Raw genomic sequence first — 18,335 nt, forward strand, 5'->3', positions numbered from 1 at the left:
TCAATGTAGAAAAAAAAATATGGCAAAACAGAGTTAGTGGTCTAAGACACTAAAATCACCTCAAAAAACCCCCTCAAAAAATAAACCATAGATTCAAATTCATTCAAATCCTTCAATGTTTCTTCAGAGTTAGATAGATAGAATAAGCAGAGTTCTATGCTTGCAAGTCTATAGGGCTAGGGGCTTAGGGAGAGTCCTAGTCCTGTCATGTGTCTGTCAGTCGGTCCACTACACGGTCCAATCAGCCCAAGTGGGAGTAGATTTCTCTATTATAGCAGAGCTCTAGCCTTAAAGAGATTAAAAATTTTTTTTTTTTTTTTTTTTTACCCCTGTTAGCCTGTGCTAGCAAACCTTCTCTTCTCTCTCTCTCTCTCTGTTGTGAATGTGTTGTGTGGGTGCACCTGGAACTAGGGAACTAGGAGGCAGGGGTGGTGTTGCACACCCCTGACTTGGTTTCCATCATCATATTATACAGTTTTTTACAATGGCTGGGCTCTCAGCACCCCCCCAAAAAAAATCCAGCCCCCCCTGGCCCCCCCCCCCACTTTTTCACGTGAGTGCTGTTTCTCATGCATGAATCTCCTTTGGGTTGAAAGGCATTCTGTGAATGTAAATGGTGACATTACTCACTGTAAACGATACAAATTCCCTAATCTGACCTTGTCCCAATTGTTTCACAAAGCAAGCCCAACATATGGTATACTGTGCCAAGGCTGAGACCAGGGGCGACTCTAGACATTTCACCGCCCCAAGCACAGCGGCATGCCGTGGGGGGTGCTCTGCCGGTCGCCGGGAGGGCAGCAGGCGGCTCCGGTGGACCTCCCGCAGGCGTGCCTGCGGAGCGTCCGCTGGTCCTGCAGTCTGCAGGTCCTGCGGCTTTGGTGGACCGCCCGCAGGCATGCCTGCGGGAGGTCCACCGGAGCCGCCTGCCGCCCTCCCGGTGACCGGCAGAGCGCCCCCCGCGGCGTGCTGCCCCAAGCACGCGCTTGGCGAGCTGGGGCCTGGAGCCGCCCCAGGCTGAGACCTATGATGGTCTAGACAGTCACTTGTGCTCCCAGATCTACACCATAGGACAACTTTGCCAGGATAACTGGTGTCTATGGAAGGCCAAACTCTTAGCACCTGCCTTTGTCACACCACCTGTTGCTTCAAATTGGGTATCAAAACAATAAATCATATGTTTCACACAATGGATTAGCTTGACTTTTTTTCTGAATATTATATTACTTTGGCTGTTGCAAGTTGCACATTTTTTATCCAGGGTACCCTCCAGCTAACAGGTGCTATTGACCCTTTGAGAGCTCATTCCACCAAAGGCATTTGTATATTTGGATCTATTAAAACTGGAAACCAGGAAATAAATAAATAGATATGATGCAGATGCTACTGTGAGTAACTTTATTAAATAATGACATTCTAATGAATAAGGACAACACTGTGACTTGCTGCTCTGTTTTTAAATGTAGCTGTTTGAAAGGATAAGCATGGGTCAATTAGAAAAACGCACAGGGTTAATAACTAAAGCCCCACTCCTGTAATGAACTCTACATGAGCAAACCTCTGTACTTGCACAGTTCTTTTGACCTCACTGCGGTTCTGTGCCCAGCCACGTGGGTGTAGTGGGGAATATATTCCAGGATTGGGACCTAACTCTTGCATCAGGAGCCGCTAGGGCCAACCTTTGCACTTGGGTTCCCAGTGCAGGATCAGGGCCTAACAAGATCTTACAACTGCTTACGGATGTCAGTAGCGTTACTTACATGAGTAATCCATGAGTAACATTATTCACATGCATAACTGTTTACAGAATCAGGGCCTTCGTTTGTTAGCTCCCTGGGGCAGAGAATCTCCTTCTATATCTAGTAGAAAACCAACCACATTTTTGATGCTAGACAAGTAATGGCACTAATTACCATGCAGAATTGTTAGGGAAGCATGTTTCCTAAAAATCTATACCAGATCATAAAAATCCCTTTAAAAAAAGTTAGTTTTTGTTCTGTCGGATCCAATTATCACACATGGTCCTATAAAGTAAGTAACAGTACAGCATGTTTGGCATTTATAATCTCATATCACACCATAGTTTAAAATAATTAAAAAATCAAAAGACAAACAAAATTGAGTCTATTTGTTACTGTGTCACTCTGCAAGTAAACAGCTTGCAAAATGTAGCCATTACATAGCCAGGGATAATTGGGAAGTGTGTGTCCAACCATAGCTATTTTGCAAAATGTCTAAAAGTAAAAGCAAGTTAGTCAAAAGACCAGAAGAAAAAGAAACGGTTAAATCCATTTGTACATTGATTTAACAGTGAAGTATTTCATTCTTCATGTTTTTACTTGGTGTCTTGAAATAATCCCTTTTCTGTCTCCATACTCCCACTTAGACATTGTTCACAGACTTATTTATTTATGAAGTCTGAAGGTTAGTCCCTACCTGCTGAGACTAATTAGCCCTGTTCTTTGTGTCCTATGCAATCCTGTCTGATTAAATGTACACATTTGTTTTACTTCTTTTCATGCTTCCTTTCACTCTATTTCTGCTTTACTGATTAATATTAAAGTTGTAAGTTGCAGTGATTTTTTTATTTCTATTTTGTCTGCATCTTTCCCTTTAGTATGCAAATTTCTATGTGAACTTTTTAATGCCTGAGAATTTGTGTTAGCCTTGTCGATCTCTGTATTATTATTTTTATTATTCTTTTTAGAGAAGACAGTTTAGCTGAAATCCCCAAACTCTCTAAATATTGCATGACAAATTGACTTTGTTTTGGAAACCCTACGTGCTGAATGGCCCTTAGTAGGAGCAGCAGGTCAGATTTCTTGGGGAATGTTTGGATTATTTAGTACAGCCTGTCCCCTTGCTTTCTAACACCATTTCCATTAGGCAATTTACTAATTCCCATTGAATTTACTGTCTCTGTGCCCCCCTCCCTCCTTTGTTCCTTGTCCATGTTAAAGTTTCCCATTGACTCGTCCATTGTTATAATTTGTCACTGCTAGAAGATCAATTTGTTTTCCTTCTCTCTTCAGCACATTATATTCGGGTACCAGATGTCATTTCTTGCATCTGCATTATTCCGCTCCCCATTTTGTTGCTGTGCAGAGCCTGCTCTGTGGGTAGTGACTTAAAAAAAACCTGCTGCCTCAAATCCTTGAACTGAATACTCTTTCGTTATGTCTTGAGCGGTCAATTACTCCCCGCCCCCCAATAATCTACATTTGGTAACTCACTTGCTGGCTGGTTTTGGGGACCGTTCAACTGGTCCTATTCATTCCAGTGGCTATGTCACTTTCAGTTTAATTTTCCTGTTGTGATGCTTACAACGTCAACACAAAAAACTTTTCACCTCTCAAGTCACAGAGTCCTGGATCTCCCTCCTCTCTTGATAATTAACGTATCAATCACATTCCTTTTCCTCCAATTTTTTCCCCCATTAAGGTAAAAATAATAATATGCCTTACTCCAAAAATTGGCGATATCTGCTCACTAAAGAGTTATCTTGCACATTTTAATCCAGTAGGACTATAATAATAATAATACATGCAAGAAGAAAACGCCGGGTAAGAAAAGGGGTTTATTACATGATTATTTTAGTTTCTTACCTACAACGATTGGCAATAAACAAAAAAATCTTAACGGGTTTAAAAAAGCCAACCAAAAAAAAAAAAAAGAAAAGAAAAGAAAAGCAAAAAAACCTAAACCACGCACAATAAAAATAATGCCACGGAAAATCTGTGAGGAATTTCACTTTTCCCCATGCATACAAATGTATATGGTTAATCATCTTTGCTCTATAAAAGTTACTGCTTTGCAAACAGCAGACCCAAGGGCAGGCATCTTTTCCTCTCTTCCTAACTCCTATATATATATTTTTTCCTTCTTGTGCAAATCTACTTCTGAAGTAAGAGTGCAATTTTCTCCTCTCCCCCTTGCATTTGTGTTTTGTTTTTCTTTGGGTCATTCCCTTACATTCCCTCCTCCCCCTCCATTGTCTCCCTTCAATCCATTCCCTTTTTTCCCCCCTAACACTCACTAAACTCTCGCTGGCTCTTGCCAAAAAGGATCATTGTTAGTTCTCCACTTCCCCCCACCCTCCTCCTCTTTCTTCCTTCTCCCTCTCGCTCATTCCCCAAACCTGTTTAGTTATGCACACGTCACCGGGGGAGCCCCGCCCCCTCCTGCATCTCATTAAGTGCCTAGTGTGTTTCTCTCTCCCTGTCAATAATCCCGGATCCCAGACTTCTCCGTTCCTCCGGATTTCGATCCCCCTTTTTCTATCTGTCAATCAGCGCCGCCTTTGAACTGAAAAGCTCTCAGTCTAACTTCAACTCACTCAAACCCGAGCGGCACGGGCTCCCTATATCTGCGGCGGCTCCCCCCCTCTCCAGCTGACTTCTTGTTGGGTTTGTTGTATTTTTTTTAAAACAATTTCCCCCTCCCCCCCGTCTATTTTTTTTTTAATTATTATTATTCTCACATTGGGTGTGGGGTTGGTGCGCCCTTGGCACGCTGATCAGCTCCCTGGAAGGAAGGAAGGAAGAAAGAGAGAGAGAGGGAGGAAAACATCCAGAAGAAGAAACCCAAAGTCACTGGTGCAAAGAGGAAAGGAAAGACATTTCCCTCCCCTCCTCCTCCTTCTTTTTCCCCTCCCCAGGAGGAAACAGAGAAGGAGAAGACGAAGAAGAAGAAAAACCCTTCACCTTGGACTTTTCCCCCCCCCGGTGCAAACTTTTTCCCCTTTCTTTCCCCCTCCCCTCCCCCCTTTCCCTTCTTGCAAAATTGCTGCTGGTGGGGTGAGCCGGCAGGAAAATGCCGCAGCTGAACGGCGGTGGAGGAGACGACTTGGGGGCCAACGATGAGCTGATCTCTTTCAAAGACGAAGGGGAGCAGGAGGAGAAGATCTCCGACAACTCCTCGGCCGAGCGGGATTTAGCGGATGTCAAGTCCTCGCTGGTCAATGAATCAGAAACGAATCAAAACAGCTCCTCAGACTCGGAGGTAAGGAGGGGAACCCCCCCAAATCCTCCCCCCCTTGGCTTTGGGGGCAGGCGGAGGTGGGGGGCAGAGGGGAGTTGGGCTTTGCTTTGCCACGGGGTTTAGGGGGCTAACCCTCAGACAGAACTCAGGGAGGGGGGTGTTGTGAGGTTGCTACAATGTTTGGCTTTAAGTTTCCTCCGTTGCACAAACTTGTAACTCTTGTTTCTCTCTCTTTCTCTCCCCCCCCCTCCCCAAATCTTTCCTTTCTGCCCCCCTCCCCCAGGCGGAGAGGCGGCCTCCGCCTAGGTCCGAAACTTTCAGAGATAAATCGAGGGAAAGTTTAGAAGAAGGTGAGTACCACGAACCCCCCCCCCACACACCCCCAAAGCGAGGAGCCCCCGAGCTCTGCGGGGCGACCTGCCGAGGGAAGCCCAGTGCGGCCCCAGCGGCGCGCTGCTGTGCAGCTGGGCCGGCTGCACAACTTTTGCCTGGGGGTGCGGGGGGGAGAGACACTTTCTAAACAAAGTTTTTTTTTGCCACCCCGCTCTCTTTTGTATTCCCCCCTTTTCACCCCCTCTCTCTCTTTCTGCCCCGCCATGTTAGCTGCGAAAAGGCAAGATGGAGGGTTGTTTAAGGGCCCACCATACCCTGGTTATCCTTTTATAATGATCCCCGACCTGACCAGCCCGTACCTCCCCAATGGATCGCTCTCTCCAACTGCAAGAACAGTAAGTGGCGCATATACATCTCTGTCTATTTTAACCGATGGTTCACTGCTAGGATTGTACATGTCCTTCCTCTCTCCCTCCCCAGCTCTAAGCCTCCCGCATGTCCTCCCCCTCCCCCGTTCCCCCTAGTCACAAACTTTCCAAACTTTCACGGCTTTTGCAGAATGGGATTTGTTTATACTTCGCCATATTTTTTTTTTTTTACTTTCAGTTTTGCGTGGAGGTCTTTTCACCTCTCGATTCTCCCTTCTTTCAAAAAATAATAAATCCCAGGCTGCGTTTTGGTTTCTTTTCTCATCAGCTGAATCTCAAATCTGATTTCTACAAAACTCTTTATTTGCCATGGTGAATGATCTGTTTTCTTCTGCCCTCTTCGGTGGCGTCTTGGTCTCTTCCCCCTCCCTTTTTTTAACCTCCCCCTTAACCCTTTCCTTGCTGCAGAAGCTCTCTCAGATACTGATGTACTGTATTAGGAGTCACCAAGTTATATAGTTTCTCTCTTATCCTGTTTTGTAAAGACTAGAAACTTTAAAAAAAAAATCCATTGCAAGTTGTCTGGCCTTTTCACTTTGGTTCTGCACTTTCTCTCTCTCTCTCTTTCTCTGTATGTTTATGGCAAGTTTTTACACTTTTTTGGGGGACGGGAGGGTTATTGACATTTAATTTCAAACTCACATGCTTGATTAGTTTAAACTGAACAAACCTTGATCAAGGAGATGAATCCCTCTCTTGAACGCTCACAGAAAAAGCCCATCCTTACCCGGAGCTAAACACACAGCTCTTATTTTGCAAGGGGAGAAAGACCTGAAGGAGTTCTTTCTTTATTTGTGTGTGGCTAAGCTGAGTCCTGAAAGGAGTTAGAGCAGAGCACAGACCAGGACTGATACAATAAACAGAAACTGCATTTAAAAAAAATGAATAGATTAAACAACCTCCCCACTTGGAAGTGTATTCTAGAAATAATAATCTTGCTGAAAATATGAGTGTGTGTGGATGAAGGGCCAGATTTCCTGGGTAAAAGAGAAAGTGTGTGTGGAGGAGGGGGGAAGTAATCGTAGTTCAGATAGTGGGGTTCTATTAAACTTCGGGGTGTGATGGGGGTAGGTTTGTCTCTTGCTGCTGTTTCTCCTTTGATGCCTTGTAGTATCACTAACTGTGCTGTATATGTAACACACATCAAGACAAATTTTTTTTAAAGGAGGGGTTTTTAATTATGAATGGTAAACCCATGGGGAGTACAAAATGCTAAGAAGTGTTTGTTTACACTTGCCCAGCGTTGTCATTTTGCATTCTTTAGGTGCTTTTAAATCTGAAGGGTCCTCCACCATCACCATGTATCTATTTACACATTTTTTGTAACATGAGAGAGCAATTTGAAATAACAGATCTACTGTTCAGTAGATGTTGAATCTGTGCTAATGGATTAAGTCTTGGACGAGACCAGTTTATCAGATCTACAAGTGTTTCAAAGCGTTAAAATATTAAACATCAGGTCAGGCTTGTTTTTACTCAGTAAAGTGGCAGTAGCAACCTAGATTAGTAAATATAGAGCAATCGAGATATGAAAATTTTTTTCGTCTAGTTTTGCATGTATTTAAAGATGTGGTAGTGTTTTACTTATTTTATTATGGTGGTTATCTTGTAAGGCTGCTTTTCAAGCGCCATGATTTCTCAGACTGTGGAAGAGGGTGACTACATTTTTTAATTTTAATGATTGGGGAGGGGAAAAGCATGGACTGAATGAATGACATTTTGCTTCAAATATGGTTGTGTGTATTTTGTGTGTGCATGGCTTTTTAAAAAAAAATTCAAATTCTGTAAGCGTTAGGTTCCAGATCTCAGAGTATTCCCCCAAAATGACTTTGTGCCAAATAATTTTATATTGCAGTTTTTTAAAAACTTAAAATGCTTTCAGTATTCCAAGAATAGCTTAATTGAGGTATCACCTTCGTTTTTTTGTCTTCTGATTTTTTTTTTCAAAAATATTTTTGTTACAACAGACATAATTCCTTATTACATTGATTTGCCACCTTCTTTTTTCTTGTTAGAACCTAAAGATCTGGATCATTTAGTAGTTACCTTTAATGGAAATATTCCTCCCCTTCTCCCTAAATTTAAAAAAGGCCTTCATAAGAATGTTCTATTTGTATGAATTAAAGGTATTGTATAAAAGATTACATGTTATTTTATTGTTGACATAGCAGGTGGCCTTGTAGTGTGTTATCAGATGGATTCTAAAAGGGATATTTCCACTCTCAGTAGGCAATTTTATTATTTGCACATCAGGAACCACAAACCTTTTCATATCTTCACCTTTTTTCTTTCACATTCTGTATGTCTCCGTGTTTGCTTGCCACTTAATTATGGCTGAAAAAATTAAAGTTATTCATTTAGGCCTGAAAGCAGAATAATTTAAAGATTAAGCAGGATAGATGTTGTCTGACATACTGTATGTTCTAGGTGTATTCTTGACATCTACTAAACCAGCTTTGAATCCCAAACCAGCTAGATTTTAGTTTTAAATGCAAGTTGGAAATGTATAGAAAATTCTGCGTAGTTATTATTTAATATATAAACAAATACATATTGAGTAGATGTCTAATACCCTATCCTTTAAATTTTAAGAGAGTATAAGGTAAAAAGGTGACGTAGTTGTGTAGCATATATTCTTTTCTTTTTTGTTGCTGCTGTTGTGGTTTGTTTGTTAATTTTGGTTTAGCAGAATTTTTGTTAATTGTAAATGTATCTGCAGCTGTCTGTTCAAAAGCAAACTCCTGAGAACACTGATTTCTTCTTTTCTGTTTTAAGAACGTAAAGAATTATGAAGTATCATTAAATCTGCTTATGATGAATAATACATTATCTCAAGAATAATGCTTTAATTGTTGAAGACTCCATAAAGCTTGATAGTAATAATTTTATTTTAAAATGACAAAGATTTTTCTGTATAATGTTAATTTTGTCTTTGATAGAGTAATGTGGATGGCTTTTAAGAATACAGATACGCATTAAGGAGAGATCTAGTCAAATAGAAATGTAGTAATGTATCTGAGAATCTCTGTCTCTGTCTCGCATATACTTGAAGAGGGACCGTGGTAGCTGGCTATTAGGAATAATAAAGGAAATAGTTTTCATTTCAAAGTTTAAAAACAGAGAAGTTGTATTTAATTTGAATCCTGCATTTAGTGTTTTTGTTCATGTTTTCAACGAGCAAATAGAAATATTTTGTTAAGAATATTGTCCAGCAGATTTTTCATATTTTTATCAGTGCTGTTGCATCTTCCTTTGCCCTAAATTGTTTGCTTTCCAAGTGAGAGATTTGTTACTAGATTGCACATAAGGCAGCATCTTGTGTTCATTTCTGAATTTGGAATGCTTGGAATAGCAAAATATGAGAGCAGCCCATTCACTAAGGTTTTACATTCAGCAAAGGAAACTTAAAAAAAAAAAAAAAAACAGACTTGAAAAATGGATGTTTTCCTTTATCTCCCGAATCAAACATAATCCTTTCTAATACAAAAGAGGTAGACGCTGAAGTGTGAAGGGTTAATGGTGGTCCTTTTTTCCCCCCTTGAATTGTTTTGACAACACTTTTCAAAGTGTGACATTCCAAGCCCCCTGCAATACAATGTAATATTACTGTAATTACACAGGTCATTACATTTTAAATAGAGAACAATAAAATGCTTATCGGTACTGAAAAAGAACAGGTGTTCTTGCCCTTCTTTTGGTATTTATGCTAATTGTTTTTCATCTCCTTCAGAAATATTTATGGTTAGGCATGTGAAGATTTCAGTTTCGATATGACAGTATTAATTCTGTACTAATCTTAATGGTTGAGGTTTAATGTCTGCAATATGGATTATGGTATTAACATCCACCAACTAGTTTAATAATGTAGATATAACTTAATATGTCAGCACTTTAGTGCTCTGTGATACTTAGCATTCAGTGATGTGCATTATTCACTCTTTTTTTTTTTTAATGGACATGGTTTTAATAAAGTTTCTGGAATTGTGTAGAAACATGCTATTATGTAAGAATTGATGGTCCTGTGGTATAAATTGGTTGGAACGTACAATATGAAACCTCTGAATGCTTAAGTAGGTAGATTGTTAATTCTGAAGCAGAGTGAATCAGTGTTGGTGGGATACAATGGTAAATTTTTCCATAAAGAATCTGAATGTCCCTGATATGATTTCATTTTAGAGAAAATGCACCATTGGTTGGTCAGCCAGCTTCTCTCTGAAGGGGCTATGAAAACTAGTTATAGCAAAGTTTCATGTTTCTGGGAGCTTGCAAAACAATATAATGCAGTACTGTTACTTGAGTGTACAGGATAATTGCAGTACTGCACTTCATTAAAAATAATATTTGCTTTGGAAATTGAACATTTTAATAGGTGCACCAGTGGCTGATCTGTACTTGAAAAATTACAGTAGATGCCTTTCCAGGTTTTGAATGTATTCATACATTAACTGGTGTTGGATTTTTTTCTGTTCTTTCCTCTCTCTTTTTGATTTTGCTTTTTGTTTTCTTCAAACACAAAAATATATGTAGGTTAATCGGTTAAAAAAACATGGTGCAGCTTTCAGTGACGATTGTAAACCAGAGTTCAGGTAAAAAAGTATTTTACATTTGTCAGATTTTCATGATTGGGTTTCAAAATCAGATTAAAAATGCCTTGTAGAGAAAGGACAGCTGCAGATTTTTTGGGTGGACGTGAGTTTCTATGCCATGACTAAAACTCTGAGGACCTTTTCCCAGCTGTCTGGGAGTTATGTGGAAGTTGGATTATTGGCAGTTAAGCATGAGACAACCTGGATTTAGCAAATGCTCTCCTACACAGGAAGTAGATGACATTATAGTGGGGGAAGGGAGGAGATTCTTGTGCAGACAGAAGCAGGCAAGAAATAATATGCTTCTTCCCACCATCTCCTCGCCCCTCCCAACTTCAAAACAAGTGCTTGATTGTATATAAAATGTATTTGCAATATTGTGTGTGTGTGTGTACATTTTCCCCCATGGGTTGTAGGTGAATAGGATATTATCCCCCCTACACTGTGACTGTTGTGAGAACTTTTGTTTCATGGTGTTGTTTGTAGGATTAGAGGGACGTTTAAAGGTGTGTGTTTCTTTAGGTACTAAATTACTGTAAATATGCAAGTAAGCCTTAAACTTGGGTTCATAATTGGGCATGTTTGTGAAGGAAATGGTTAATTTTACAACCAAAGGCAAACTTGCACCTCGACAGGTCTGCTGAAAGAAATGTGCCACAGTCATTTGCTGGCAAGCAGCACAGGGTCATAAATCCACAGGGTTTATTTACAGCCTATAACACTTATGAATGTTAAGATATTTGACGCCACGCTGGCCTTATAATATCCAAGGTCCACAGACACTGGCAGTGGGTCAAATTTCTTTCACTAATTATAAGCAATGAGAGATTGGGGGGTGGGGGTGGAAATCATGAAAACCCCAAAAAGCTAAGAATATTGCACTCCTCCTCCTAACTGCAGGTTTGTGTTTTTGCTTTTTACGTAGGATATAGTTAAGTTTATAATTAACACTTGGAGTGCAGAAAAATTCAAGAATGATTCTAAACAATGCAGACAGCCAAATTAAAAAAAAAAAAAGTTACTACAGCTTGCATCCTTTATGAACACACTGACAGTATTGTGTAGTGTATCTAGATACCAACCCAACAAAATATTTCCCAGAATACTTAAAGAAACTTGATACCTGGAACTGCCCTTTAATTTATTGATGTACCACTGAGCTGGAAAAAGAAAAATCACATGTCAGGATTAATGCACAAGTTAAATGCATCTTAGAAATGTGTATTATTAGCCTGATTTTTTTAAAGGTGTTTGGATAGGACTTCAGTAAAAAGCTACATTATGTGAAAACACACACAGAGTACAGCAGTTAGCATAGTCTGTTTCGAAACAATAGTTGGATGGAAAAGGTTTTATGTGCTTCAAGAAGGAAAAATCTGAGTTTGCAGGGAAGAAAGTGTTGGGGGGAGGGGGGAGGGCGGCACTGGAAGTAGCGTTTGGAAGAAGAAAACTGTATCTGAGGAAGTGTAGAGAATCCAGAGGCCAGGGGAGGGTTGTTAGATGACTAAGAGAGAATGCTGAAGTGCAGAGAGAAATATTACAGACTTGAAAAAACGTATTTGGGTGAATGACTGAAGGGGAAATTGGGGAGCTGGGGATTGATTCTTAAGTGTCAAGAAAGTCTTGGGGGACAGGGAAAAACATTTTCTTCACTCAGTAAAGCTTGTTGTTCACGGCTCACTCTTGATTAAACATGCTTTCCTGGAGTGGGCAGTTAAAATTTAAGTGCTTCTCTCTTGCCTGTGTGTTTTAAACCAGACAACATGATTAATAATCTGTGCCTAGGTATTAATCTAGTTTTAATTTCTCTAGCAGTTTCTTGATTTCAGCATCCCCATAGATTACTGTCACATCCAGATCACAGCTACCAGGGGACAAGCTGGGAGAGTGGGGGAGAAAAAGACTAAGAAATCGACTCTTGTTCTCCATATGGGTTTCGTCTACAAATCATGTAAATCCTGACTCTTAAAATGGGGGGGGGGGGGGGGGCTGTCATTGTACTTTCCACAAATAAATGTAAAGGCAGTTTAGTTGAAGGCTTTATGCATTTTCCTAGTCAATGGAATGCTGTAACTTATTAGCCTCTGGGGATAAATATGAATCCCTTAACACCACATTACAAAGATGGTGTGGTAGTACCTTTTTAACAGGTTATCAACAGTGATGTTTTTTTCATTTCCCAGGATACTTCACCCCTCCCTCCTCATCTAATTCCATGCTGGCAATTCAATCCATTCTAGTTTATTCTTTTGTTTTAGGCAGGCTAAAGCTTTGACCCTTATTCTTCTTGGGGGTCATACACAGGCAACCGGTGGGCCAGTGCTGAATGAGTTAAGTTGCTAGCTAAAGTTTGGCTTCATGAAAATAAATTTTGAGGCCTGGTAGGCATTAGCAGGGCACAGCACATTTACAGAGCTTAATTAGTACGAACTGTAATTGTTCATGGGCTGCCAGAAGGAGTAATGTTCAGGAAAAGTGGAGTCGTTCTTTTGCAGTCTTCAGTTTTAAAACGATAAATCACTTGCATATTTGTGCAGTGATTCAAATGGAGCTGAGACCTCTCCATCTCAACATGTGGTAAATTGTAAAGTCAATGAATTGCAGATGTAGGGTACAGCCAGATTCTCGAAGAAAATGCAGAATGAATGGGCAAGAGTAACATTGTAAAGAGGGACTGAGAGGATAACTGGCTTTCGGCTTGCTGTGCCAATTATGATGCACTAAAAACATCGGTAATTTTGTTCTAATCAATTTAAAGTTTCCTTAAACTAAATACAGGGGTACTGCGTGACTTCACTGGAAGTGTTTTTAGTAATACTGAATAACAATGGGATTCCTGTGGAAACACACATGACAGCCAGATTAATTCCAATTAATTCATTATGAGTAGTGTTAGAGTTGTTCCTAAATGAATTAGTAATGATTGGACACTTTAAAATGATGCTGCAGCCACTTTTTAATGAGCAATGTTGTAGTAGAGAATGTCTTTGCTGTCGTAGAGAATGTCTAGTTGGGAGTATGCTGGGAAAGCTGCAGTGAGTTCTGCATTTCTTATCCACCCAGAAGTCCCATCAACTTCAGTGGGACTTCCTGGCTTCAGGAGCAATGTAGCATGAAACCCATAATCTGTACAGTTCATTTTGAACAGCTTTCTGATACGGAAAACACGTATCCCTCTTGCAGTTATTAATGGAAGACTGTCTTACTTCTGCCTGATCCAGAGACCACTGAGATCAGTGAAAAGTCTCCCATTGATTTCAACAGGCTTTGGATCAGCCCTGTATGTCCTGACCTGACTTCAAAGTTTAGCAAAAAGCGGTAAAAGGATTATTTTTTTTCCAAACGAATGACCCTTCCTATAGTGTCTGGTCACTGATTTTTAATATTTTAGATTCCTACAGGTATTTTATAAATAAATAAAACAACTATTGGGGCGTGATTCTGCAATAATGGTACATCGAAACCCATGGCCCTCACCCCATGGAAGGCTCCCAGTGATTGCCAGGCCTGCTTTGAGGCCGCCTTGCCAGTCAATACTGCCTTTCCGGTGTGAGTAGGTGGATTTGTGCGGAAGTTGTAAAAGTTAATGATTGTTCTCTGACTCACAAGCTGCTGGTTTTAGTTTGAGGGAAAAAAATTAATGACAGTAAATGATGGAAATTATAGGAGACAAGTAGGCATTGGCAAGAGGAAAAATATATTTGCGTTGTTAAAATGTTTTTGCTTCTTGCTGAAAGAAGTGCAAGGATAGGAGATCTGAGGATAGTTCCTCTTTGTTGTCAGATGCTTAGGGTGCTGAATTCTTTCAGGCATATGGCCAGACATTTAAATCAAATTCTTAGATGCCTGTCCATGTGGATGTTAAAGATCCCATGGCAATTTTTTTTAAAAATGGGTAGGAGATAATCCTTGTGTCCTGGTGAACAGTTTCCTCTGCTCAGTAAAACAGATGATTTTAATGCCCAAGGCTCTGTGGGAAGTACTCTTGAATGCATAATGGCTGCCATGTTTGACTACACCGTCTCTGCTTTACCAGTGTCTAACTTACTGCTTTGTAAAGCTCTCTAGAGTGTCTAGGGTGTGAAAGGTGCTATAAAAAACAAAATTCTGGTCTGTCTTTTAGTTCCACTCCGGTGCTGCAGTTGAACTTCCAAAAAGAGAGGGCTCCTCAGAAAAATACCAAATTGGAAATACTGCAGAGTACAATGTTTTGGCATGTATGAATTTTAGAAACAAACAGTAGAAACAAAACACCTCCAACTTTGAAGAGATGCTTCACAGCCACAAAAGAAAGGGTCCATCCTCCAAGTGAGTTATCAGCTCCCCTGTTTATATCAGATCAGTTGTTCCAGGATATGGCCATGTCTATACTAGGGACAAGTAACTAAATCCGTTTTAAAATCCTGTCTAGTTGAACTGGTGCAAATCCCTAATGAAGTTGTTCTTGGTTAAGTTGGTTGAGCTTGGGTCGATAACTTGTATAGATAAGCAAGGGTTAAACTGCTTCAAGAGCATCTAGATTACAGGCTTGCTTTGGTTGAATGAGTATTGGTGTGGATAGGGCAATGGGTTTCAAACTTTTTGTATTGGTGACCCCTTTCACACTGAATGTAACCCCCCCCTTATAAATTGAACCCAAGTGGGGGGGAATATAATGTAATGGGGGGTCAGGATTGTCAGCCCCACAAAGCTGACAGCTTGGGACCCCCATGTAACCATCTTGTGACCCCCCTGAGGGGTCACAACCCCCAGTTTGAGAACCCATAGGATAGGGTTTATGTGCAGCATTACATATAGATAGCTGCATCGGTGAGCTCCGACTCAACAAAGGACTACTGAAAGGTTGTAGGTGGTTTGTATGTTTAAATATTTACTGGTATAAAGAATCCCATGAGAAGACGTAACCTTGAACGAACATATCAGAAGAATAAGATGGTAACCAGACTGGCTACCTTTTTTGTTTGCCTTGGGAAGTAGAGGAGAGATTCTTTTCTCCATGTGTGTCTTTGTCTAGAGGTATGAATTGTTGTTCCATGTCTGGATGCCAAGTTGGTGTGTGTGTGTGTGTGTTTTTGTTTTAAACTGAGCATTTTAGTTTACTTCTCCCCTTTGCCCAAGCCGTCCCCATATTTTGCCCCAAAATAGAACTAAGAGTTTTTTTGTATCTATACAAGAAACAGAGGGGTGTTAAACAGAGAAGTCGTGTTTTTTTATGGGAGTTAGCCAAGCACAACTTTTGTAGTAGCCAAAAATATAATTGAATAAAGAAAAATACATTGCCCCATAAAGGATATTTTGTCCTTATGCAGATAAATATCTTCATAATCCATAGACCATCAAAGATGGGAGGCCTAATTTATTTATTCATTTTTTGGGGGTATATTTTGCCTTGACATCAACTGTTGCTTACTTGTGGCAGTGAAGTGTAATTTGTGTTTAAATCATTTTTAAAAAATGTGAATGTCTATGAAAACTAGACCAAAAGTGAAATTGGATGAATGAAAATGGAATTTGGAATCGTTACAGGTTTGTTAATATATTTGTAATGTGATTATCTGCCTGGTTACATGTGCATGTCTGTGTTTATGTGTGATATATATTATTCTAGTATGTATACTTTGTTATCAGGTGTCTATCCAATTTTAATTGACAATATGAGATTCCTGTGGTTACCCTGTGCACAGATTGCTTTGGGGCTCCACAGGGTTTGTGGGAAGAAAAGATTCGACAAGTTTCCATTAAGCTTTGAATCGGGCAATTGGAAAAGAGGAGAATGAAATGAGCTGAAAAGAGAAACAACTTGTTAATGTTGCATTCTGTGCTTGGAACGAGAAACCTCTTTTAGACAAGAGTGGTTCTCAGGCCAAGAATTTCAAACTCGGAGAGAAACCTGTCCAGAACACAAAAGTTGTTTGAACGGGGTGCAGAATTGTCACAGTAATTAGAGCAATCTCCGTTTACTGAGTGGCAGCTTTTATAAAGGACAGGGGATAAAGGGTTCAAATTCATCTTTCTCTCTGTGATTCACTTTTGATGAACTGCTTCTGTGTATGTGAAAGAGTGTGTGCGTGTGTGGCCACATTTTCGACTACTCATCATTAAATTGTCCTTGTTTTATATGAACCCAAGAGTTGATTTGTTTTTTTCCTCTAGTGACAATTCCAGGCATTATGCTTTAACTTGCATTGGTATTCTAATTGGACTGATATACCATACTAGGGTGATACTGACTGAAATTTGTCTCTGCTTTGCTTTAGGAACAAACATTTCTTAGTCAATATGCATCATTTTAGATCCAATGCTGCAATTTCTGACTCTCTTGCAAACAGTCCCATTAGCTTGAATAGGACTCCCTGCTTGCATGAGCAAGGACTGTTTGCACTAGTGGTGGGGCTAGTCCCTTAAAGTTTTTCATCTAGTCAGTTTGGAGTTTTGCTATTGATCTCATTGGGAGAAGGATCTGGCCTATAGGCTGCATGAGGTTGGGTCTTGGGGACAAGTCAAATAATTTGTTACAGATTATTTTTTAATCGTTGTTTGTATTCTGGTAGTACCGAGGCCTCAATCCGGGCTCCGTTGTGTCAGGCACTGTACAGACACATGTGGAGAATGGATAGCTTATTCAGCAATGTGAATGTTAGTAACAGGAAGAAAAGATTCAGAGTCAGTGGGAGTTAAGTTAGGCCTGCCCCCAAAGAATTAGATTGACTTACTTTAGGGCTGTGAAAAATTTCACACCCTGTGCGATGTAGCTGGGTTGACCTAATCCCCACTGTAAATGCAGCTAAGCCGGCGGAAGAATTCTTCGTTCCATGGAATTCTTCCATCGACCTACCTACTGCCTCTCAGAGAGGTGGCTTAATTGCATTTATGGGGGGAAAACCCTTCTGTTGATGTAGGAAGTGTCTATGCTAGGGCTGTAGCTGCTGTATTGTTGGCATACCCTAGTCACACAGTGACTTTTGAAAATTTTACCCTAAATGCGTAAGTTATACAGATGTATCCCTGTTTGAATTTTATTATTTGTTACTGCTTTAGCCTTAGCTTCAGCAGACCCTTTTTTGAAAATCATGTAGGGATCTGCCATTGTAGTTCATAACCTTTCCAGGGTAGAGACCTTTTTCCAATTATTTAGGTGATACCGCTTTTGGGTGCTGTATAACTTAAATAACTCAATCTTGCCCCCTCCTTCCATCATTGTCCTCAAATACACAGGTGAACCTATACACAAAGAACCCTTTGCCCTATCTCTTGCTCTGTAACCCTGTTCCCCCAACTTTAAATCCCACCTCTTGGAGAGGGGGAGTGGAGACTAGCCAGGCTGTGTGGGAATGGAGTGGGCACACATTTTCCCTTCTCTGCAGAGATTCCCAGGGAGAGATAATAGAGTCTTTTCCACGGTGCATTTTTTTGGAGTGGTGGGAGATCTGGGGGCATCCGCAAGGAAGGTGGGGGCCAAAGGGTCCAATTTTGCCTCTCTTACTTTAATGGGATTTCTCATGTGAGATAAAGTCAGTGGATTATTCACATGAATAAGGGTTGGGCTGCTAAAGTATTTGATTACTACATTCCAGGACCTAGATCAGATCAGGGCCTAGGTACACCTTCAAGGAGAGGAGAGTAGAATACTTATAACTAAGTCCAGAATTTCTTGAAATAAGACACTTGTCACTTTTCATTGGAAACCAGAAAATAGTCCAGTTACCCCAAAAAGAAACTGACTAATGTATATACAGGGGTTTTATTAAGCAAAATCTGGCATTTTCCATTGGAAATGGACTCGTTTTTAGGTAGACCTGGACCCATTTCTTAACAAAATCAGATTTGTTTGAGCAAATGCAGCATTTTTGCATCAAAAAGTTGTGAGAACTTGCTCATGTGCAAGTTCTCAGTGTGAAAACAGCTGCTCTGTCCAACCTGTGAAAGGATAGTGCCTGGATTTCTGAATGCAGTTCCTCTCAAAGCAAATGGGTTTTTTTTCTTCACTTTTGTAGCACCCCGTTGTCTA

The 18,335-nt window shown here is 40.3% G+C and overlaps 1 protein-coding gene across 34 annotated transcripts in view; it reads left to right on the forward strand.

The window, feature by feature from the left end:
- The first annotated feature begins 4,226 nt into the window (after positions 1-4,226).
- The window catches only part of TCF7L2 (transcription factor 7 like 2), a 198,688-nt gene continuing 184,579 nt past the window's right edge, over positions 4,227-18,335 (forward strand). For all 34 annotated transcript variants that reach the window (XM_039548029.1, XM_039548031.1, XM_039548041.1 and 31 more), the window contains exons 1-3: positions 4,227-5,001; positions 5,264-5,330; positions 5,584-5,708. In XM_039548029.1, coding sequence (XP_039403963.1) covers positions 4,813-5,001; positions 5,264-5,330; positions 5,584-5,708 — 381 coding nt within the window. In that variant the 5' untranslated portion in view covers positions 4,227-4,812. The remainder of the gene's footprint in view (positions 5,002-5,263; positions 5,331-5,583; positions 5,709-18,335) is intronic.

Source organism: Mauremys reevesii, linkage group 7 (genome assembly GCF_016161935.1).
Source record: "Mauremys reevesii isolate NIE-2019 linkage group 7, ASM1616193v1, whole genome shotgun sequence".
Lineage (NCBI taxonomy): Eukaryota > Metazoa > Chordata > Testudines > Geoemydidae > Mauremys > Mauremys reevesii.